The sequence below is a fragment of the Amblyomma maculatum genome, chromosome 1 (assembly GCF_055883805.1).
Source record: "Amblyomma maculatum isolate TAMU_Amacu chromosome 1, ASM5588380v1, whole genome shotgun sequence".
Lineage (NCBI taxonomy): Eukaryota > Metazoa > Arthropoda > Arachnida > Ixodida > Ixodidae > Amblyomma > Amblyomma maculatum.
Genome location: NC_139344.1, coordinates 14,338,936 through 14,363,634, shown reverse-complemented (window position 1 = coordinate 14,363,634; position 24,699 = coordinate 14,338,936). Strand labels below are relative to the sequence as shown.

The following is a 24,699-nucleotide window of genomic DNA, read 5'->3' as shown; positions in this document are numbered from 1 at the left end:
GAGGGCTATCGGAAACATTCCCTATGCTGCAGCTCCCAGCTATTCTGCAGTGCAGTGTATACAGTAGCGCTGATGCTCCTGCTAACTAGGCCGATTACGAAAAGCTGTACCACGTACCATGAAAAAAGAAAGTTACAACACTCAGGAATAGCGTCCACCCTTAGCGACGAGAACAGCAGCACGGGTTAGCGATATTGAAAAAATTACACGGATGAGCCCCAGAGAAAGAAATTTGATAGCTGAGCGAAATATGCGCATCCGCGGACGAATGAGATGCGTAGTAACTGCCCGTCCACCGTTTCAACAGGGCCAAATACCACGCGCTCACGTGGTTCAGCAACAGCGACGTGTGCACATACATATCGCGCTCTAGCCCAGCGGTTGATGACGACGCATTTGTCCTGCCGCCCAGGGGCACAAGACAGCCGTTTTCCGCTGGCCTTGAGAAGGCCACCGCTGCGAGCACTCGCCCGCAGACTCTGCAGCTCACGCTGTGCAGAAAAGTTCGCCGGTGCGACATCTGCCGACGCCTGTCAAGAGCAGCTGGCGCTCGGACAAGGGACGCATCACGAGCGCGACCCGTACTACATACATCGCGCACTTGCTCGCCGCGACAGGCGACGATTGCGCAGCGTCCGCAAGGAAGCTGTCCCGCGTCCGCCGCGCTTGCACTCAACGGCGAGCTGCGGTCGCCGAAACGACGCCGCGCAGAGGCACAAAGGGGCACGCTTTGCTATAGACGTCACTAGCTGCTTCTTCAGCGGCCGGACGCCCCACAGTCTTCCTTTGATGCCAAAGCAGTTAAAACATGCCCGCTTATTTATCATGCAAACGAGGCTGCTTTACACGAGCCTTCTTCGAGGGTAAGTCCGCGAAACTCGCCAAGCGCTGACGGAAAGCGCGCACATTACGTTCGAGGAAGTGCTCGAAAGAAGGATAAAGCGTACCAGCGATGTCGTCCGATCACAACGCGGCGCGTAACAAAGCGCGTTTCGCGTGCTTGGTTTTGAAAGCCCGCTGTTACTTTATGGAAGCAGTAATCTAGAGTCTCCGGATCAGTGGCCTCTGCGGGCAGGCCGCACAGTGACGCGAGGGGGGGGGGGGGGGGGGGGGGGGGAGCGCTTTCAACTTTTGCCTCGGCCAAACGCCCTTCACGCTGCTGAGCATCAGCGGCGTGCACGCACACTACGCTCCAAACTTGGCGAGCCGCGTTTCGGGCAGTCTTGTGCACGTCACAGAAAATAAGTAACCGGTTACAATCACAGTTACTATACGTTTGAAATGTAACTGAATACAGCCGCCCAATTACAGCCCCTGAAAAATAACCGAACAATTTACAGAAAGGCAGTCGACTGCTATTGCGTTATTTTCCTTCCAATTTTTATGTGCAAAACACGAATTTACTTGGACTACAGTGGACTACATATAGTGCGGCTTGTTTTGTATCTTTGTCACACGCAGTTCATTTCCGAGTCTGTCGACCCTGCGAAGTTGTCGCTATTTTTCCCCCCTTTTTTCCTCGTGAAAAGAGCTGCACATGAGCTCAATGTATATGCTATGTGAACAGGCGGCAACCAATATAAAACGTATGTACGCCCTGCGCGTCATGCGCTCGTGCCTGACGCGTTCTAATGCTGTGGGCTGCGGCAAACGTTGTACGAAAGCGTGAAGGATCAGTCGCATTGAAAGCGATTTTTTTTGCTACCGATTTTCGCCGTCATGATCCGAATGGCCAGGTGAACATAGCATAATGCGAACTTCATTTTTTTTTTTTCTTTCACGAGTTTCTACCAATTGTCTAGCCGGACAATTAATTGTCTAGTTGGACCCAGCGCCTCCACCAGTGTCCCGACTCAAGCCACAGGGAGCCGGGAAGGTAGACGGTACCGTGAAGGTAAGACCCGGGAGTCAGGTTTTCTTCTAGCTCCGATCACAGAGTCCAGCACCAGCGCGCCTCTCGAGCCAACAACCGCTTCGTCGTCGTCGGCACCAAGCACGGCGGCCGCGCGGCGATAGGCACGTGACAATATTTAAAAAGCAGACAGTGAGCGAATGAGAAAGAAGACCTCGAAGCAGGGCTCCCTCACAGGGGCGGGATTTGAAGGTGCAACTCCCTTCCCACATCATGCATCTGAGAAATCGGAGCACCAGGCCGGGCCATGGCTTGTATTCATTTGAAGACACCCAGGCCCGGGGGACGAGTGCTCAAAGCACCCGTCTCGCATTCGAAAGGTCCTGGGTTCGATCGCCCCTGCCGCGTGCACGTGTCCCCCGGTTTTCCGCCCCAGCTTGGTACGCGGCTGTTCACGGTGCAAAATGCTTTGGAAAGATGGTCTTTGGCCCGCCTATTTTTTAAAGTCCACAGAACGAAGGCGCGTAGGTGAGCATCCCGTGCTTAATTAGTTTTAAAGGGCATTCTAGAATTACCACCATTCACGTTCACTCGACATTTGTGCGGGTACTAGCGACAAGAATAGACGCACCACGGAATTAAATTTTTGTTCCCTGCAATTTGATATTACAGGGTATTTTCACTCTGTGGGTATGTATCCTTGCCTTGCAGACGGTCCTTTCCACGCTCCTTATTTTTTAGTAGCATTGTATGAATCCCCAAGTATCCAAAACGTTACGTAAAAGTAATGAACTTCCAACTTATCGTTCCTAAGGATCCCATAATCACCGAAGTGTGCAAGGCATAATATTAATCGGTAACTGATATGAACACATCTTTATAATTTCTGAATGTCTAAGAACCACAAGGGCACGTGCGATTACGCAAGCGCATGCAGGAAATCTTGCGTAGAATTTACACTCAATATGGATATAAGTTATAAGTGGTTATAAGTGGATCGAATGTGTGAAAAAGTTGCAGGAACTTTAAGACACATGCGGAACCAGATTAAAAGTGCAGAACTGTTCCATCATCTGTGAACGCAACATAGACGAGAGAAATTTCAGTGTCAGGAACTTAGGATAAGCTCTTGCATAAATCCATCATTTTGCTGACCCATGCACCACGACCGACTTTATGTGAGCTGGCCTAGTGAATCTCTGGCAGCCTACACTTTGGCACTGCGCTCACATCTGTGTCGCGGACGACCGTGACTTCAAGTATGCTAGCAATTCACGCAGTTTCGAGAGCAGGAAATTATTAACGTATTTAAATTATGTCTGCTCGCCAGCCCAGGCGTTACAGGGTAAAAAGCACTGCAACTTTATTCCCATTAGTTCACGCAAGGCAAAAAAAAAAAAAAAAAGGGGGGGGGGGGGGATTCAAGAAAGAACTCCCCCGTCTTTTTCTCACAGACGCGCACAATGTGCACACAGTCCGCGTATTCCTTCGCCCTGCTCTTCGTTTCGCCGTTATTCTTTCTCTGCAGAAGCTCACGAGATCCACATATACTTTAAAATATTTTAGTAGTAATGTTGCCCTCAATAAAATCCTTGCTTTGAACGTCTTCCTGAGCTACAACTACGTCTTCATATGAGAGAGAGAGCTTGCGTTCAGTCGCGCACTCGACGCGGCGAGCTCTGGCGCTTTGGACGCCGGTCGCAGCAAAGGCGGCCGCCAAGGAGATACGCAAGCTTCGCGAGACCAGACTTGTCCCCCCACGCAGGCGGGCGTGACTCCTTTCTCTTAACAGTATTTTTTATTTTTTATTTTTTTTTTTTAAGATTTCCCACTCCACCGGCTAAAATCGCTGAAACCGCTGACTGCGTTCCCTGCTTCCGCTCGCAAAAAAATGAGCTGACTTGACATGCACACAATCGGCAAGCGACACGTAACTGTCACTTATCAATTAAAGAGGTGGAGGGCGCCTGCACCGGTGCGTGTATGGACGGATGAGCTCTAACTATACACATTGTCAACTCGCCAGGCGAGACGAACAAAGGATAAGGCCGGTCGCTGGCGGCGATAAAGGAAGATGCACTGCTTATAAGCCAAACATTACGCAACACTGCGACAACACGCTTGCAGTTCGCGGTGAGAGGCAAACAGCCAAAGACAGGCGTACATCCGGCGTCAAAGCACTCGCACGAGAGCAGCAATACAGGCTGTCGCAAGTAGGAGGTGAATCACGCCTGGCCGCACGTGCGTTTGGCGACCTAAGGTAAATTGTTTGACAGCTTGCGAACGATTCATGATCCAGACTGACGAAGACATTGCCCCTCTAGGTGACAAGCCTGTCAGAATGGAACAGAGGAAACTTCTTTCTGCCGCTTCTGGAGAACTTACGTAGCTATATAAGCGTCTGGTTTCAGCGTCAACGGAGCTGCAACTGAATTAGCAGGTTCTATCGTGATTTTGTCGCTCGCCGAACACGTAAAACTGCTGCACGGGTTGCGCATGAACTGACGCTCACACGCACGAGTGGTGCACTGTTGTGGTTGACCAGTCTCTTGCTGGCGGCTTCGGGTGCGACGGCGCGCAGCTACCAAGTTTCACGTCAAAAAGGCATTTCGTAGAGCTCTCCCGGACAACTTTCTGCGGCTCTTCAGTGAAAGCTAGGCGGGGAAGGGAAGGAGATGGGCTTTTGTGCTCGTATACCATGAGACAGGAACGACCACAACACCGTCTCTCCAACACTTCCCTCACCGCTCCATATCCCTACATCAAAAAAAAAAAAGGAATAACCTACTCGTACACACGAGACGGGGATAAAGGCTCGTCTCCTTCCCTTCCCCTGCGTAGAACTTCTCTCCATAGCCACGGAAAGCCGACCGCGATCAAAGGCAAATGCACAGCGCAAGACGAAGGAAGTAGACGGGCAGAGTGCTGCCTCACAGCTATGGGTCTTAACTGCGTTGCCCTATCTACTGCATGTCAGCAACAAAGAGCCTGAGTTGTGAGTACGCGCTGTCCATCCTTCACCTCTCTTCCTCTGCGCTGCGCTATCCAAGTTCGCCGAGTGACCTTTTTTTTTTTTTTTTTGTACGTCACGACAGGAAGCGACGAGTGACCTGATCAGTGGCTGGCGCGCCCACGAGCTGCAGGGCGCGGGATATCAGTGTGTGGACGACTTCGAACGACGTCTAGGTTGCGCGCGATGTCGCGCCAGTCAGCGATGTAGAAAATCCACCATTCACCCGCGTCAAATGTAAACCATCTAATTATCAGTATTAACCGCCATAAAACACACGCCTTTATATTCACTCCAACATTAAACGTTGGCCATGTCCCGCGGTGAGTGACACTGATGTTCCTCACACCTCCCGAAGAGCCCATATCAGTTAGACGCAATTTTTCGCACACTGGACTCTGCGGAACAATAGACGGAAAATCGGAGCACTCGTTGGGCATCAACATTATTCACGTACGCAGAGCATGTGCGCCCTCGTCGCCCTCGGTATTCGGAGCCGACTGCGATAAGATATATGCAGTGTTATACACCCATCACCGGCGCGTTGTATATTGCTCGATTGTTCGCTCTCTTCGCAAAGCTATTCGCATGTTTTATCAGAAATGATTTGATGTTGGCATTTTTAAATTGTTCCCTTTAACATCCCCCCTCCCCAAAGAGCGCAACACGCCTAAACCAGCACTTTTGTTGTATCTTAAATATTCAGCTCGCCCGTCTGCGGCATGCTTTTCCTGTCGGCATCCTAGTGCGCAGGGTAGGGGAAACCTGCTTCGTCACGTAACTCCCTGCACTTTTGTTTGAGGTGTCAGAACTGCCCTCCCTGCATCCGCTGGTGGCAGCAGCTGTTTTGACCCCGATCGAAGTAATAAAGCCGGTCGTGGTTTTGCCATATTCCTGTTCTCCGAAAGGAAAGATATGCGCACATCTCAAACCGCCCAACCTCTGTGCTGCTACGCGAACGGTGGCAACAGGGTGAGGTCCAGAGAGCGCCCACTGCGGCGCAGCTGTTACTAGCTTGCGTGTGGATATGACGGTACGTAATCGATAATGCGGACACCCCCTTTGCCGTGCCTCGCTCATAATTCGTCGTCATCACTGCATGGAGCTCCAAGTCATCAGACGCAGCCAAACGCTTGAAAATAGCTCTCGGAACCTATGAGCGTGTATAAGGGAAAGCGCCGCAGTATACACACAGCGACCAAACGTCGGGACAGTACCGTCAAGCAAAGAGTTAAATGCAACATGCATGTTACGATATTTGTCAATGCGTAATTACAAGGCAGCTGATTTAAGCTCACAGGGCGGTGACGGTAAACGCTGATCGTATAAGCTTGAAAGCGCCGCCAGCGCAACGCTAAGGCCCAGCTGTGAGAATTGTCGAAGCAAAAGCGCAGCGCCGACAGGATCCAGCTGTGAACGTCGCTTTAACATTTCAATTAGCACAAAAAAATTGATTCAATAACAAAACGTGCTTATTCAATCGAAAAGAAAAAAAAAACACCCCCAAAAGCCACGCTGTAATAAAGCATTGCCGAAAGCCGTAATCGCGCTGCGAGTTGTTTGGAAAGGTCTGTACCCTCCGCGCCCGTTAGATGTACATACGCACCGCACATATACTGATGCATTCAAGCTAAATATCATCTGCCATGGGATAAAGTTTACGACAGATACAGCTACAAACACCGTTCAGAGAAGCCCTCCAGACAACGGCGTCAACCGATTGTCATAACGTCGAGGTTAAGTACATTTCATGGAGGCCGCATGCAATGTCACGTGACGTCATGACAAACGGTCGACGCCGTTGGCAAAAGGGCGTCCTTTGAAGAATGTTTGCAGCTGCGCCTGCTACAAACAAGCTGCGAAGTTAATAGGTGCACCTGTCTGCTCGAAAGGCAATGAATCAAATGACGGCCCACTTTGTGATGCGAGGCCCGTCTCACGCGAAATAAAGATAAAGATACGGTACGAGTGACACGTCCGCGCAGATTAACCCATACACGCGCATGTTAGCAGCCTGATTGAGAAGGACACGGGTATAATCCGTAACGAATGTATGCCTGACAACCGTGCCAACCCTATATTTCGCCGCGTAGAAGAGACGTGCACCGGTACACCGGACGCCTGCTGCAACAGAGAGAGAGCGTCCGTTAGTACATATCCGCTATGCTAAAGGCATCCAGATTTAGCAGAGCGGAGATGTACGAGCGTAGAGGTATACCGGACGCCTCCTACGCACGCGCAGTAGTCACACTTTGCCCCTCCCCAGCCACTGCGCCAGCGTAGGAGGGGTCCGTAAACACAGATACGCATAGCGGGCCCCAACACACGCGCAGTGGCCGCACCTTGACCCTCACCCCTACCACTGCGCATGCGCGAAAAACTCCGATAAACATCTCCCCTACGCTAAAGGTATCTACTGCCATGATCAGTGTTGTGTCGTCGCGATATTCATCCCCACGTTCACAGGCCCAGTCTACCCTGCTCGTATACGTATTCCATGCACTGAAGCGCAATGCATACAGAGAAGGAAGTCCATGCGCCGATCGAGGCTCTACACCTAAAATCCCAGAGATGACGCGTACCGTCTCTCTCTCTCTCTCTCACACACACACACACACACACACACACACACACACACACACACACACACACACACACACACACACACACACACACACACACACACACACACACACACACACACACACACACACACACACACACACACACACACACACACACACACACACACACACACACACACACACACACACCGTCAATCCATCCACCCATTTTTTAATCGTCCTCTCGAACTGAAAAAAAAAAATAAATAAATAAAGGAGAGGGAGCCCAGACCAGCAAAAGCTTTGCCAGGCTTAAAACCCGCCTAAATAGCCTAGTCGGTAGCCTAAGCTCGAACGTGCCGACACATCGCGAGGCTTCCAATATTACAGGTCGGCCCTTCTTACAAACGCGTCACATAACGACTTCCGCCACTAGAGCGAAAAACCCATCCAAGGAGTTTGTAAATTTTATTACGCCCTGCCGTGCTGCGTTGCCCACGGAGTTATACCCGAGCAAGCGGCGACCGACGAGATCATGGAACATAATTTACCTTCACCCAAATAAGAAATTCACGAGCCCTAGTTTTGCCGCACACGCTTCGCGAAGCGCACACGGACTGCCACGGCCTGCCTCCGAGCAAGACGGCAGGCGGATGTGCACACGTCGCAGCTGGCGCCTCTACAGGAGCGTGCTCCAAATTGAACGAGACGGAAGACACCGGTTAGCCTTGAAACCTTTCGCCGTGGCGGTATCTCGCAATTGGCCAGATGACTGGCGCAAGAAAAACCTTTGTTTTTGTATTAATAGCACAAGCAAGCGGCGTACAACCGGGAACGGTTTTCATAGCATTCGAGAAAACGGGTCTTAACAAGCAGGCATTCCGTAACGCTGCCCAAAACACCGCCTCCAGTTTGCGTATCGGCAGCCAACGAAACGTTCGTCATTCATCCATTTGCAGTGGTGCCCGCGCTGCGCAGAGCAAAAATGGCGCGCGTGCACTGAAGTCACGAGACCGATCGGGTTCTTGCTGACCAAACACTACATACGCCCTATATAATATTAAAGAGAAGCAGAGTGATGAAATATGAATGCGACAATACCAGTGTGAGCCGCGTGCGTGCGTATTTGTGTCGACCGTGCGTGTAGCGTGTGTGCGCGTGTTAGTAAAGGTTACGTAAATAATGGCGTAGCCAATCACTTACGTAAGTATATGTAACACCCCTATACATGAGGTTTTTGGGGAAATAAAACTCAACTGACCTGAGCATGCAGACGGCCCTCCCCCACTATTGCACACTTTTCGTACTGCTCCGCTCGCGTTTCATACGTGCGTTCACTGTGATAAATTACGCGATTATACCCATTCACCAGGCAAGAGTAGGGCGCATTCGCATATGCATGAATATGCCTACGCGTTCTTTCCTTTAGCCTTGACGCACGACGTAAGCAGTACAGGACTACAACGAATAATGCGAAAACGCGGAGATGGTAAAAATGACACAAAAAAGGCACGAAGTCGCAAGCTACACAAAATCGGCACGATAAAAAAAATAGCATGGAAAACAGTGGTAAGTGGCACTTGAGTCTATAGAGCTTATTCACGTGACGTCATTGCAGATTTACTGGCAATCATGACACGCACAACACAACGTCAGACAGGGGGAAGAAAGAGAGAGAGGGCCTACGGCGAATCATAACACGGCGCCTGCGAAATCCAAGCTCTGGTTGGACGGCGTTGCAAACGGCGTCTCAAGTGTCCGACAAATGAATGGCGCGCAGCAGGGCGGACGTCAGTAGACCGGCAACGACGCGTCGGGAACATTTTTTTTTTGTGTGTGTGCTTTTAGTTTCGAACCGCCCAACGTTATGGAGTCTCCAAAATACAGGGTTGCCACAACTGCCGCCTGCTAAACTTGATAGTGAATATGGTCTATACTTTGTGGCTGGCCCCCATCCTCTCTCGTTACTCATGCCGGAGAAGCCCGGCACTCTGATGCGATCCTTCTGGCCCTCATGCGCACCGGGATCAGCACGGTAGTCGCGTTACCCGTGGCGACAGCGGTGCAGTAGCAAAGCGGCACTTGTGACTGATTTCCGCTGCTCTGGTTTCAACCCCCCCCCCCCCCCCCCCGTAATTGCCGAGAGGAGTCTGTTCCGCGCAGCTGCTATTTATTTTCGCATCGAAACCATTCGGCCGCGCAATCCTATTTCGAGGTTCTCGGCTTTCAACCGCACAGACAGACCATGAGACAGACTAAAGAATACGATCTTACGACGAGAGAAGAAAAAAAAAAAAAACGCAGCTTTCGTGCCCTGCAGTGCAGTGCGGTGCGATTAGACAGTTCATTTATTTATCGTATACCCTCGAGGATATCGTCAAATGAAGAGAGAGAGAATAATGGGGGGGGGGGGGATTGCACGCGAATAACGGTGCACTTATTCACGTCACGAAAGAAAGCAACAAAAATTTAAAAAATGTAATGACGAAACATGGCACGCTGGAAATAATATATGCTAAAACAACGTAGAACAGGTACACTGCAGGCTAATGTCTCTTATGGTCTCGAGCAAAACAAAAACAAAAAAAAAATAATTTGCCGAACCTGTTAGTTTCGCAGAAACAATAGTGAATCCTTAAAAAATGAGCTCTGAAACAGCTGAAGTTAAGAGAAAGTGGAGCGTTTCATAAACTGCTTTGTCGCTCAAAAAGTAGTTATGCAATATCAAGTGATTCAGCCGAATCCTAAGAAATAAATTTTATCGATTTAAGCCATCACATATGCAACACTTTTCACATACCCACATCTTCACCAAACGAATGCTGACTACATACGCATACACGGCGTTGCGCGCCATTCTGATACCGCTTAAATCCAAGGCTAACACTGGTTATTCATCGTCACTCGAACCCAGCCTTCATGTACAGCATTTGGAGGGCTGACAAATAGAAATTAATTAAAACAGCCGTGATTTTCGATTCCCGCGAAGGAGCGTGTCCAAGTCCTGCCCCGCTCGCCCGTGACGTACATCGAGAAAAAGGAAAGCAGCGCGCTGGGCATTTTCGCGTATTTTCCTCCCGACCCGACGAAGAGGTACTGAAACAACGGAGCGTTGTTGTATCAGCTACAGCAACGAATTTCGCCGCTTACCGTTGCTTGCCTGACAGGGGACAGCGCTTCCAAAAGAAAAACAAAAGTTTGTCGCGACGTATAAAGCTTAGAAAAGCATTTGAAGACAGCGCCCAAGAAACATGTGGCCTCCAAGTCAGGGGCGGATTTTAAAGTGAAGGGGGGGGGGGGGGGGGGGGCTAATTCCCGCCAAAAAAAAAAAGCGATCGCCACTCCTGCAGCACGTACAGGCGCCCGCAAAAGCTATAAAGTTTGCGAAACGTGCAAGATTACAACACAGCCTAACTTATGGGCAGCGTAAATCATGCAGCCACGAACTGAATGGTGCGTTTTGGACTTCGCGCTAACTCCACAACGCACTCATCAGCTGCCTGGCTGCGCCTGCAAGCAGAGAGCAAACTGAGATGTTCAGAAAATGTTTGTGGGCACCCGTATACGTTCTTAGAAGCTATGGCACGAGCTCGACACTTCGCAATTCACTCGCGTTGCTCGTTCGCACAGGAAGTATGTATGCAAGTACGTACCGGAGCGGACAAAAGTAAGCAGAGCGCGCTATTTCCTTCTAAAATTTTTCACACGTTGCATAATTGAAACTGGCAGTCATGGTATGTGCGAACCGGCAGTAGACGCCAGAGCCAGTTCACTTGACAGATATTATGTTCTTATCTCCAGTGCAGGAAGCGTGATTTTAATTTGAACGAAAAAGCGTGCTCCCTTCACTTATGTCCGCATCTGTGCATACAACCCGTGGCTCCGTGTAGTCGCCAAAACAATATTCCGCCAATGACGTGGGGCGGTTCGTCTTACCGGCACAAAACTGCACATTTAAACCGCATGAATGGCAGGAAGCGATACATTCGCAGCACCGCTCCGTGCTCGACGCACTTATGGTCGGTAAAGGACCTTTAAACATTGTCGGCTCTTGTAAAATGGTCTTTTAAAATGCGCTTGAAAAGAGAGAGAGAGAGAGAGAGAAGGGGAAAGCGGGGTGGGGGTTGGGGGGGCATAAATTTAAGCAAGGCACAGAGGTCAAACAAAGCGAGAAATAAGATTTCGCAGAATCCATACTAAAACAGTATTCAAATTGTAACCTCGACAGGAGGCGTGGACTGCAGCTCGGGGAGACGTCAAATCACAAATATCATCGCCCAGGGTAATTATTTCCACCACGGTGACGTCGGAAGCCGTTCAGCGTCCGTCGTTTAAAGAGCGTCCCTGCGATAAGAACAGTGACGCTTTCTTTTTACTTTTATTTTTGCAAAACTACACTTCATCACACGATTCCGCAGCGGCTACTGCGTGATAATGGAGCGTCTACACGAGCGCGCAAAGTTAACACCGATGCACCGTTTTCCAAAAGACACCGAACGACCGACCTACTTCCAGACGGATGGCACAGAACACCCGGCAGTCATTTCCCTGAACCCGTGTCGCAACCAGTAATATCCGGCCGGCGAACTACGCGGAGGGGAAAGGGGGAAGAAGAGAGTGGACCTGTGAAACAGGCATGGTTGTGCGGGCTTCTTCCGTGGGCTTTTTCACAACCGCATCGTTTTCATCCTTCCGAGCAGCGCTTGTCGCGGAAGCCTCAAGAGTTCGCTTAAATTCGGCGAATCAACGGAACTCTGCATGATCATCGTCGTCATTCCAGGGATCGCCATTCATTTAAGCCTAACCTTCAAACTGTGGGCGACCACGTCTCGACGGCGCTTATTGCTAACCTCGGTGAAGCCGGATTGATGCCTCGCTCGAAGCATTCCTTTGTAGCGCCGCTGTTAATAAGCACGACGCAGAGTACAAGTGCGGGCTTCCTTCGCAATGATGAACCTTCGCGACGCAGCGCTTCCTTCTGCAGTTAATTTCGTATTCGGCACGCGATCCGCATTTTTTTCTTTCGCGAGGCTTTCATTGAGACCGGAAGGCGATAGGACTTCAGTATAGAGTGGCTTCTCAGCCTGCGCTATACGACGTGAACACATAGCTTAATTAACGACTAACCACACAGAACGCTCGCGTCCTTGGAACTTTTACGCACGTTGTTCGACATGCACTTTCAAGGACATCAGATTTCTGCATACTCTTAAATTAATATTTCACCAGTGACTCTTGAACGTGTTCCTTAATGTCAGCACACGTTAAAGAATTACAGGTGATCGAAATCAATCCAGAGCAATCCTGTCGCCTCTATCTTTTCTTCACTTCCTCCATCCCTTCCCCACAGTGCTGTTGAGGTGTCCATCGAGAATGAGACAGTTACTGCGCTCGGCTGCTGAGCACGAGGTTCCTGGTTCGATCACAGTCGCGGTAGTTGTGTTTCGATGGAGGCGTAAAGCAAAACGCGATCTTGTGCTTCGCGATGTCTGCGATCGAGGTAGCTGAAATGAACCCACAGCCCTCCACTACGACGTAATCCATAGCATCTTGCTTTGGATCGTAAATATCCATTAACAGTTATCAAGGTTCAAACCATCGCAAAAAAGTGCTCGAACGAACTCGTTCTCTATATCGTGCACTTTCCCACACAGCTCAGGGCTACGTTTTTGAAGCGGAAGCTTCACTAAGGCACACAACTCGAGCCTTTAGCGTCAGTGTCGGTGGGTGCCTGAAAGAGCGCCAACTCGGGCCTCTCCTTTCATGTGGGAAGGGTGACATTAGAATCAGCCTGCCATGACATTTGAATTCACGTTGCTCCTATATGCCACGAACAGGAGCTGCCAACTCGGGTCGCTCCTTTCATACGGGGAGTCATATCAGAATCAGCCTGCCAGAACTGTTGTGTCCGAGCTAATTTATTGCTCAGAAGGCGTCGGTGCGTCTGCGTGCGCTCCACGGGCATCTCAGCAAGCTTCGTCTGCAGATGCCCACCCGGTCTGCACGCACGCATCAACAGCCGCTGTCCTCACCCATGGCCATTTCGAAGCGCCGATTTGGTCGCTTTGTGAAGAAACGGCCTGACTTCCCAAGAAGAGCCTGGCCTGTTAATGACCTACAGAGGGGCGGCGGCGGAGCAAGCGGCCGTCGTCGGAGCCGCGCGGTGTCGGGTTACGGTACTCGACGTCGGGCAATAGCGGAGGGAGAAGCCATCGTCGGCTTCGCGCGAGGTCTGGCCTGCTGGCTGAAGTGTTTGCTGCTGAGGGGGAGACCCACAGGACGCCGGACAGAACGGAGAAAAACAGAGGCCAGCCGTGAGAATAGAACGATGGGGGGTCGCTTGTGAACTGGCGATGTGTTTGTTAAAGTGTAGTGGCACACGTGCAAGAATGTGCGGGGCGGGGCTCAGTGATGCAGTGCGCAAACTGTCACCTCGCGCTTTGCGATTGGCCCGTGCCAAAGATGAACTTTTTCCCTGCCTAGGGACCTAGGGAGACCCAAGAGAAGAAAACCGGGGGTCCGACATCTGGAGAGGGCTTCCTTCTGAAATCTCCAGCGTGTAAACATGTAAATAAACTACTTGTACTCAGCTCTAATGAAAGCTCCACGTCTCCGCGGTTCCTCGACGCCTCGCCGGTCAACGCTACCCTCGGCTCCGGTCCTGTGCGTCCGGCGTCGCGACAGAACCCTTTGCATTCACGTATACCCCTATAGGACACGCAGGCACGTCCATACGACTTGGTTGAAGCGGAACTTTATATGTGGGCTGGTACCGTACATAGCCCTCGCGTCATACCCTTAAAGGGCCACTGTCCAAGGAAGGCCCTTTTAAGCAAAGGAGTCCAGTGTTTCGATCAGGTACCGGAGATAGTCTGTGCAAAATGCTACAGTGACACGCGCGCCGCAAAGCATCGAAAATACAATTCAAAGCTCTCTCATGCTCTCCTCCGGGAAGCCAGACGGGCCACAGCAATGACGTACGTACCGGGAATGATGTCCATTGGTCCGTCTCGCGTACTGACGGGAGAAGGATGGGTGTCTACCGCTCGCAGCGCGCTTTTCCCTCGCCACGACCAGACAATCCAGCGGCGCGCGCTCCCTCGACCGTTTTTTTTTTTTTTTTTCGCGCTCGCGGAGAGCCACGCCCCACCTCCCGCCAAACGCGGAGGAGGAAGGGGAATTTGTATTGCGGAGGCTAGACGACCTCGGGCAGGAGAGTGAAAAACCTTTGCGAGGGAACGGAAGGAGAGAGGCGCATGATAGAATCGGGTGATTGCGGTGGCTGTAACTTCGTTATTAGTTACTCTTTTCAAAAACATTTTGCGGCCTTGCGTTCTAGGGGCGAAGTCTCACAGTCACCGGGGAAGAAAATATTTTCGACCGGAGGGTGGACAGTGGGCCTTTAAAGGCTGAGCTTAAGTGTCCCCAATAATGTAGCGCCCTACACTTATAGGACGTGACAGGGGAATAATGTACTAGGAAAAAGACGCTTCCGCTTCCATCCAGATTTAACCAGAGCTAAACCATAAGCTAGTTTTTTAATCGTTCAGGGCAAAACATTAAAGCAACCAATGTATTTCAGTAGTGCCAGTGGGCGAATTCGCCGAGCAACCACGCCCCTACAATCGGCCACCGACCAGCGATAACGAAACTTCTCACAAGTGCTTCACTGAGGGTGCGCCTGCTCTACCTCCTGACAACACCGACTGCAGCGGCCGTGTACCCTGGCCGTCGTAGCGTCCTATTAAAAAAATTACGAAGACGCTCACGCTTCGTCTTAAGAGTAAAAGCGATAGCGCCTTTAACACGGCCTCTTCATGCCCCGATTTTGGAGACATTTTTTTGTTTAGGCTGGAGTGCAAATTTTTTCCATCACACACTTCATTTGCAAAATGGTTTACAGGAAAGAAAAGGCGCAGCATCTGTCACAGTTTTCGGCGGACACCTAAATGACGCCGTAAGGAAAGGGACACCACCTCAACTACAGGCCTTCATTTTTCCTACCGCATTCGAACACTTACGACAAAATCCGACAACACCCTAGCCGCAACTGGGTTGCAGTGACGGCTTTTTGACCGAACGAGCTGTGTGCGCTCTCGCGTACCTCTACGCGCGCCCCCGTGCATGCGTTTCCATTGAGCGACCGTGACAGGACCTCCACCTCACCAACCAATGTTCAGGAGTCTCCATATATCCGTCCCTGACTCGCACACTCCAACTTAAAGTTGGAGCCCCAATAAAATAATTACTTAGCCGCTCAGTCCAGGCATCGGATCCCTACAGCAGTACAGCAATGACAACTGGGGCCGCAATTTGTAACGACCCTGTAGGAGTGTGTCTCAGGCCAGGCCTACGTCCCCGGGAAGCTGTGATCAATGATAAAGGGAAACTGTTATATCCGCAAAGAAAGGTCGGTAAAACAGTGCCGTTCCGCGTCCATGACTGCCGTTCTGAACACTATAGCTCAAAGCGCGTGCGGCGAGAGGCATGAAGAACCGCTTGGTCGTCGGCGTCGGCTGGCTGGCCAAGCATGTCGGTTGGCGGACCGTAACAGAAACCCGGTTATGAAATACGCCCCAGATAACTGTCAAGTCCAGCATCTGTTTTATCAAATACCTATGGTATATGATGATGAGGATCGCGATTCTATGAGGCCATACGATGGCTGACGCGTTTCATGATGCAACGCCGTTTATCCATAGACAGTTCTGTTCCAGAATGTGCGATCGAGAAAACAGCTGTGCAACTCTGGATTCTTAAATCGCAGAGCTGGCCGAGCGCGCGTACCGCTATCGTGAAACTTATTCGCTCTTTTTTTTTTATGCGACAAAATCGTGCCCAAAAAACGGCTTTCGACCTCTTTGCGTGTCAATTGTCAACACCCCGTAGATGCGCGATCTCTCACAGGGCTAATGCCAATTGCTGTTTTTCGCGGGCGTACTTTGCTGCAGATCGACGTCTGAGCACTACGCACATTTCACAACACAGCGGCACTTAAGTGGCACTGCGCTACAAGCGTCAACAGGGACCGCAAGCATGGTGAATAGTACTTCTGGTGTGACGTGCTTCCTTGGGGGCAAACTGCAAGGGTCCTTCCAGTCCTCCCTTGCAAATGATGCTACTACCGGATGTGCCTGTTTGGCTCTGCCACGAATCTCTTAAGGCCGAAGCACGAGGCACGATCGCCACATCACTGGGGCACTCTCCGCTTCCCCACAGGGAGCTTGTGAAGGGCTAAGAACGTGACGCTGAAATGTGGCGTGTTTCAAGAAGGGCACTCTGTGTACCTCCTGGGAACTTTGAACAAATTAACGGTAGCACAAACTCTCACTGACACTTGCTGCCGTTGTCAGATAGGAAGGGGACTTGGCAGCCGGAAGTGCCGCGTCCCAGGATCACACAATCCATCCGACGCCCAAGCAAGGCTCCCTACCAAAGGGGTGGGGGGGATAGGGGGAGGGGGGGCGAAGGTCCCTTCAAGGACAAGGGCCACGACGCGCCATGAAGGCGCTCACGGTCAAGGGGCTGCTGCCCCTCCCCTGACGAGGAAGGCATCCTGCCGTTGTCAGATGGGAAGAAGGGGGAATTGACACCCGAAAGTGCCAAGTCTCACATAACTCATCATCCGTTCAACACCTCCGGCAGCCCCCCCCCCCCCCCCCCCCCCCTCGCCGGCCAAGTGGGGACTGGGGGAGCTTTTGTGTTCGAAGTGAGGACCCTACACGGACAAGGGGGCCGCCGCGCGATGCCCCCACACGAGTGGGTAGCATCTTACACGAAGACGGCCTGCAGCGCCATCGTGGCATTGAGCCAACGAGGCGGACCTTCATGGCCACGCAACAGGGGTCATCAAGGACGACCGTTCCCTGCAATGGAATCATAGCGACACAGAGAGTGTTTCACCCGTAACCAAGAAAATCACAGACGGCCGACACCAAATCTCCCGAGAACCTCCGCTCGCCAAGGATGCGACGTTCCTGCAGCAAGTGGAACCAGACCTCCTTCCGTACCTTTGCAGTTACTTCATGGAGACTCGGAACCCTGCTGCTGTATGCGGCCGCGCAGCGTGCCAGCCATACTTGGTACGCGCACTCCACGAGCAGGAGGACGAACTACTTAACGGCTGTGCCTGGCAAGGATTCAGTATCGCACAGTCTGGTCCGGCATACCCGGAAGCTGGAAGAGGTCAGCTACACGACGGAGAAGCGCTTCAGGAAGAAGACACTGCGATAAAATGTGCACAGTGTCCTCTCGACCACCACAAACAGGACAAGTTGGTCGCAAGCTGACCCGTGTAAACGCAGGAGCCTTAATGGGGAGGACTCCCCTGGCGAAGCGGTACAAGACACTGCGATAAAATGTGCACAGTGTCCTCTCGACCACCACAAACAGGACAAGTTGGTCGCAAGCTGACCCGTGTAAACGCAGGAGCCTTAATGGGGAGGACTCCCCTGGCGAAGCGGTACATAAAGGACGCTCTGCTTGCTTCGAAAAAGTCTACCGTGATGTACCGCCAGCTGGGCCTAACATTGACAAGATCGTACTGGCGGAGGTGAGGAGGAAGACTTGGAGTGAGAAGCCTAACCAATTTCTTGAGGGGAACCGAAACCACATCAATGTCAGCCTCCGCCTTACGGAGACGCTCAAGGCAAATAGCTGCCTGAGCATAAAAGGATGATGGAGAGCCCGACCGTGGCCCGCAATGGGAACACGTTCTCTGGGCAAAGAGGCGGAGTCGAGTACTCAGGAAAAACGAATTCAGGCTTCGAGTTAGAGGCATGTCAGAGTTCAGTGCCACTTCGTGCAAGGCCGAGGCTACGATGCCCAGGTCGGAGATTCCAAGTCCCCCCCCCCCCGTCCCTAGGCAGCTTCACCACAGATCTTTTGACCTTGTCCGGAGCTCCACTCCACAAGAAACGGAAAAGGATCCGCTCCAGGCAGAGCTTCGTCCGTGCCGACAGAGATGTTACACCGGCGACATAGGTCAGCACTGAGAACAGGAGGGCCCGCGTGATAGTGGCCAGAGCCGTGAGCGGATGCAAAAGCTTCTCGCACTCTCTTGCCCTAGATTCAATTTTCTCTTGAGCAGAGGGCCAATTCCTGTCTGTAAAACCTTCCGAATTAAAGCAAAACCCAAGGAGGCGGACTTCAGCCTTCACGGGAAGACCATGAGCAGGCTGAGGACTGCATGGTGCACAACCAAAATAGAGGGTGGCACTCTTCTACTTTAGCCCCACTAGCCTTACAGTACACCTCCATGACATCCAGAGCGGAGGAGACAGAAGCCTCATCCGGGACGACAATGATTAGGTCATCTGCATAGGCAAAGATGGGAACTGGCCGAGAACCTGGTGGCAAAGGTAAACAAGCTATTCGACTATCCCGAGCCTTTATAAAATGGGTTCGAATGTGAGCACGTAGAGAGCAGGAGATAGAGGACATCCCTGCCGAACTCCACGGTCCACGTCGAAAGCTTTTGAGTTGCGACCTAACACAGTGACGGCTGAAACTAGCCTGGAATATAAAAATCTGACCATGCGCTGGAAATCAGTATATACAAGCTTCGTCCAGGACTTGGAATAAGTATGGATGACTGACCACATCGAATGCCTTTTCCTGATCGAAAGAACAGAGAATACCCTGCAAATTTCTGTGTTGAGCCCAAAGGAAGCGGTCCCTAAGGGCAAAAACCGTGAAGTTGAGTGGAACGACCCGGAACACAACGATCCTGATAAGGACCTATAATATCTGGAAGGAAAGAAGTTAACCGGTAGGACAGGCATTTGGCTATGAGCTTATAGTCGATGTTCAGGAGCGTGATGGGACGCCGGGCTCGCAGATCAGTGCGTCTAGACTCATCCTTACAAAGGAGAGTGATCAGCCCTTCTCTTTGAGTATCTGAAAGCATCCCCTCACCCAGAAGCCTATTTGCAAGGGCGGTGAAAGGCCGAGCTGCCCCCCAAACTTGACGTAAAACTCAGTAGTTAGGCCGTCCGAACCTGGGCTACGATTTCTATGGAAAGGCTTAAGCGCCCCCCGCTTCGAGTTCAATCTCATCCAAAGGAGCCCCTGGTAAATGAACTGGATTGGAGGGAATTTCGGATGGGAAAGTATCTATGCTTGGAACTAGAGCCTGAAAGAGCGGAATATAGCTGCCGTGCTGCTTCAAGAACAGCGTCCGGCGTGTTGGAGATGGAGCCCGTAACTGGGTCTACCAATTCTGTGAGGGAAGTCTCCGTGCGCGCTAAGCGGCGTCGGAGGAAGTACCTGCTGTACCAATGTTCCCTCTCCCACTGCTCAGCGCGCGCCATAACCCTAAGGCCATCCCAACGACATTGGAGCAATTTCCGGAGCCTGATGCGCTGAGAGGCAAGTGCTTCGGTGACCCCCCGGCCAGCAGAAAGAGGCTTAGAGAGCAGAAGGATGACATCAGAGACTATGGTAATTTGTCCTCACGTGCCCGCCTCATTCCCGCCGCCATGAACAGTCACGCACTTGAGCCTTAATGTTGTCCCATCCAGCACCGTCTAAACTTGAGTTGGAGATGAGAGAATTTCTAAGAATACCGGACACTTCCTTAACGATTTCCTGGTCCTCAAGAAGCCGCGAGTTGAGGCGCTAAGGCCCCTTCCCGGGGGGAACAGGTTCCCATCACTGAAGCGAAGGATGACACACCTGTGATCACTCAACGCGGAGGGGACAGACCACGTGGAATGCATGCCAGGAGTCAGTGTTGGAGAAACATAGGAACGGTATAGCTTGCTCTGAAGGCGCCTCCCAGTCCAAGTCATTCCCGACTGTCCCGAGCGGAGCACCCTCCAGGCATCAACCAGATCTAGCTCCTCGACCAGCTCCCTAAGTGCCCGCGCTCCCTACCTATCCCGCTCCTTAGGCGGAGTGCCACAAAAAGGGAGGCGATCCGCCCTGTCGAGGTCACAGTTGAAATCACCAACTAGAACTACCTTGGATGGACCTATTAACTGGGGCTCAAGGCGCTTATAGAATGCACCCCGAGCACGACCATTATTCGGAGCGTAGACGTTAACTATGCGAATGCCAGAATTAAGATCCACAGACAGGACGCGGCCCTCAGCATCCCTGGAGTGGCACAAAACCGAGCCGCGGAAGCGTGGCATAAGAATAATGCCAACCCCACGGGATCCCGACGCGCCATAGCTCCAGTAGGACCTGGTACCAAATGTTCTGTCGAAGCTCCTGATCTGGCCAAGACGATGGATGTAGGTCTCTTGCAAGACCAAAATATCTATGTGTTTAGAACGAGAAAGCTGAACGATCTCAGCTTGCTTGAGGCGACGGGACATGCCACGACAGTTAAAAGTAGCTAACACCCTTGCCTCGGCGGCGATCGTCCGCTCGTTGCGCCGCTTGGGCTTCGGAGCAGCTAGGGATGTTATGGAGATGTAGTGAAGCTGCCCGCGGACGCAGTGCGGCGGTGGCCGACCCGTAGCCTGCCTCGCTTCCTAGGAGCTCGAGACGGGAGTGAACCCCTCGTCCTCGGATTGGTCGAGGCTGCCGCTCGTCTGGCTCTCCGGTTGGTCCACAGCAACCTGGTTGGGCGCCGCCTCGTTCAACCAAGGATTTCCTGGTCTCTGCGGCTGCTTCGCGGCGAGGTCTTCTCTTCTTCCTTTCACGATGACGCCAGCAATCAACGCGAAGTGCGTTCTACTCCGTCCTTACCCTTGCTACTACACCATAGCTCGGGTATTCATTTGTCAACAGCAGCAATTAAAAGCGTTGTGGGTCAGAATGAAGAGGACCCGCAACTGTCGTACATTCGCACAGCATGCAAGCTGGTGACATTATCTAATAAAGCAGGAGGATCAGTGCGTGTGGTGTCTTCCCTTGTTATCTCGCGTGTTCCTCACAATTTGCAATGTTTTCCACTACGCAGAGACCGTCACTGACACGCTGTTTTGGTGACGGCTGCTCACAGAGCCAATACTGCACACTGTAGTAATTACTACGACTTTTGTAAAGTTGCTGGGTTACAACATACGACTGCCAAGCTTAATAATAACAATTGGTTCCAAAGGAAGCGAAAGGCGCAGTATCTGACACACTTGTTTGTCTCTGTGGAGACCTGAACCACGGGAAGGGAGGAAGGAAAGGAAGAAAGGTGGACAATCAGTTTTGCAACCGCAATAGTGCCTCTAAAATCGCAAATTGAAACTATTTTTTTTTTTTTTTAATGAATTATCAGCCATATTTTGCACGACGCCACGGTTTATCTGGCTGCCAAATCCGATTACAGATCTGAAAATGCCCTCATGTCGCAAGACTCATTCGAAAATGAGGTGAAAAAAAAAAAAAAAAAAAGAACTGCATGCCAGCTACGTTCGCGCTCTCCGGGAAAGAGTGGAGGGGGTCATGAGAGTAGCGAAGGCGGCTGCGCTGGTGCTCACACGCCCGCTACAGCGAAAAATTGGTACATTCCTAAGAACGTCGTTTTCATACTGTTGAAAAAAAAAAAAAAAAAAAAAAATTGAAAGGACTTCCTGGCTACACTCCTCAGTGGAGGCACCGGACGCCAGACGATCTTGCTAGGCCACTGGGTAAAAGAACAGCGAAAAGAGCAGTGGATCACCAGGTGGTTGTCGTCGATCGGAGAAAAGTTTCCCATCATGTGATGACCTTAATCTGCGTTGAAAGTGACGCGCGTAAAGTGCACGCCGTCGAATTGTCCGCGATAAATGCTTATCTCCGCAGCGATTGGGCAGCACTGCTTTTTTTAAAAAAGCTGCCGATGGATTTTTTTTTGTCAGTCCGAAGCGTGCAACTGATAAAAAGTACAAAAAAGAAAATAGAGAAAATAATTCGCTTCAATGTAGCTTGCGCGGTCTGAGGCACGCGCGATGGAGAAGTCTGAAGGTTCCATCCAGCCTTTCTGCAGAGGTATACAGTTCACTGTAGCAGAGGGGGCAGCGCCTCCCCCCCCCCCCCCCCCGTCTCTAACTGTTTGCATCCGGATCGTTTGCCTCAACTTTTTAGCCAGCCGCAAAACAGTTCGTTCCAAAAACCCACACTAAGCATTTGTAATGGAAGTGGCTAACTGAATGACCTGCTTTCATGAGCACCCCCCCCCCCCCCCCCCCCCGTCTCTAACTGTTTGCATCCGGATCGTTTGCCTCAACTTTTTAGCCAGCCGCAAAACAGTTCGTTCCGAAAACCCACACTAAGCATTTGTAATGGAAGTGGCTAACTGAATGACCTGCTTTCATGAGCACCCCCCCCCCCCCCCCCCCGTCTCTAACTGTTTGCATCCGGATCGTTTGCCTCAACTTTTTAGCCAGCCGCAAAACAGTTCGTTCCGAAAACCCACACTAAGCATTTGTAATGGAAGTGGCTAACTGAATGACCTGCTTTCATGAGCATTATTAGCAGACTTGAATGATTACACGCAAAAAGGTTTATTGCAGTAAATCACTATTCGCGCGAACATCGTTATACAATTCCACCCTCTTTATATTTAGGTTTTATAAGCACTAACCAGTGCACATTTCAACAGTGCAAAAAAAAAATGATCAAAACAAGAATAAAATTTATACAAAATTTTAATAAAATAAAACATTCGAAGTCTTCCCACACCCCTCTCCCCCACAATCAAAAATAGTTCCAGAATCCCTACTGAAAGCCCAGCAAAAAGTATGAGTGATCATTGTATGGCTAGAAACGGTTTCTTGCACGGCGTCTTTTGCAGTCCGACAACATCCGGCTCAAAGCATTTGTGTCGAACCCTGCAGCTGACACGCTTTCACTGGTTTCGAAGCCTGTTATTCGTAAAACTCAGGAACCGTTTTTACACCATGAGGAAATCAAGTGGCTCCAGAAAAGGCGCCTACCATGAAAAAGTTTATCTGCCTATTTTGATAAAACATGACGTGGAAAGGTATTCTCGCACGGGACAGCTTGTCCGTTGTCCCGTACGAGAATGTGGACATAATGAACATGGGGCACGCTATGAATTGGAAAGAAATGATACCACACGCTAAACACCGCTGACTTGAATACAAAACACAACGTCGAAAACACCGGCGGACTTCACGTGATATTTTAATTAGTTGTAAGTTTAAACGGGTGGTCAGTGCTACATGCTGAAATAATGCAGCAGGTCGAAGAGCTAGTAGCTACCCAGTGGAGTATATAAGGAAAGTTCCGGCGATGATTCATATCTGCCCACCCCGGGGCTGTCGAGGCCTCCGCCGATGCCGGCAAGCGGCACATTGACAGCTACGACGCAATCCGCACGCTCTATCTCGCCGCTCATGTGGGTGCGGACTACACGGCTGCGTCGGATAGACGCCACGGGCCAAACTGAACGCCTCTTTCTGCTCTAAATTCAGCCTGCTTCGTTATTATTCATAATACCGACATAGAAGTCCGAAGAGCAGACAGCTTTGCAACAAGGTCACATTCACTGCACGTTTCAAAGGAACCAGAAGTAAAACGAGCATAAATTGAAAAGGCGATGTGCGGAAGCATGCCGAAAAGTAAACAGTCCGGAGGAATTGATGTTGCAGCAGAAAGAACACGGCTGGGACAGCGGAGCCGGAAGGATGACTCCGGTCTCCGGATCTCGACGGAAAGACGTCCGTCCGTGCAGTGATTACTTGCATCGAACTCACCTCGGGTGTAGAGGCCCGCCAACTCCCGAGCGCCAGCATGGTGTGGGCCCCACCTTGGCTTCAGCTGGCCGTCGATGGTGTTGGTCGGTTGATATGTGTCCGAGTTGCTGTTCGGGTCGTCTTCGGGCATTGAGTTTTCGTAGATTTGTTTTTCCGTTTTGACGGGCGGTAACAGGTTGCACGCCATAGCCATCAACTTTTAAGTGGCACCTTTTGGTAGTCTAAATAAAAGCTCTTGAAAATTAAAGGAAAAGAAAGAAACGGAAGGGTCGAACTCGTAGACCGTCCGGTCTGCCCGCACACTTCGCTATCACAACCTCATTTGCGAGTGGAGAGGTTTGTCGATGGACAAATAAAAAAAAGACCGCGCCTCTCACAGACAAGGTAAATAGGTGGAGGCGAGCGCCATCTGGTTTCTTCTTTAAAATGAATACTTGACTTCTGCAAATTAGTGCTTTCATTTTTAACACAAAAACTTCAAAAATGCCTATTAGACTCTCTGACATCAAATTACGTTATTTTAATTATTTTGTACTTCTCCAAGTTGTGCCAAAGTCGTGCGCGCCATGTCAGAGCCATGGAGCTTCAGAGTCAGTCCCATTCGATCATCCATATCATCCATCCAGCGGT

The 24,699-nt window shown here is 51.0% G+C and overlaps 1 protein-coding gene across 1 annotated transcript in view; it reads right to left on the bottom strand.

Moving 5' to 3' along the window:
- Kua (Plasmanylethanolamine desaturase Kua) overlaps nucleotides 1-24,430 on the bottom strand; it is a 542,303-nt gene extending 517,873 nt beyond the window's left edge. The window contains exon 1 of the mRNA XM_084587753.1: nucleotides 24,070-24,430. Within this exon, the coding sequence (XP_084443879.1) occupies nucleotides 24,070-24,262 (193 nt within the window). The 5' untranslated portion in view covers nucleotides 24,263-24,430. The remainder of the gene's footprint in view (nucleotides 1-24,069) is intronic.
- Nucleotides 24,431-24,699: the final 269 nt, after the last annotated feature.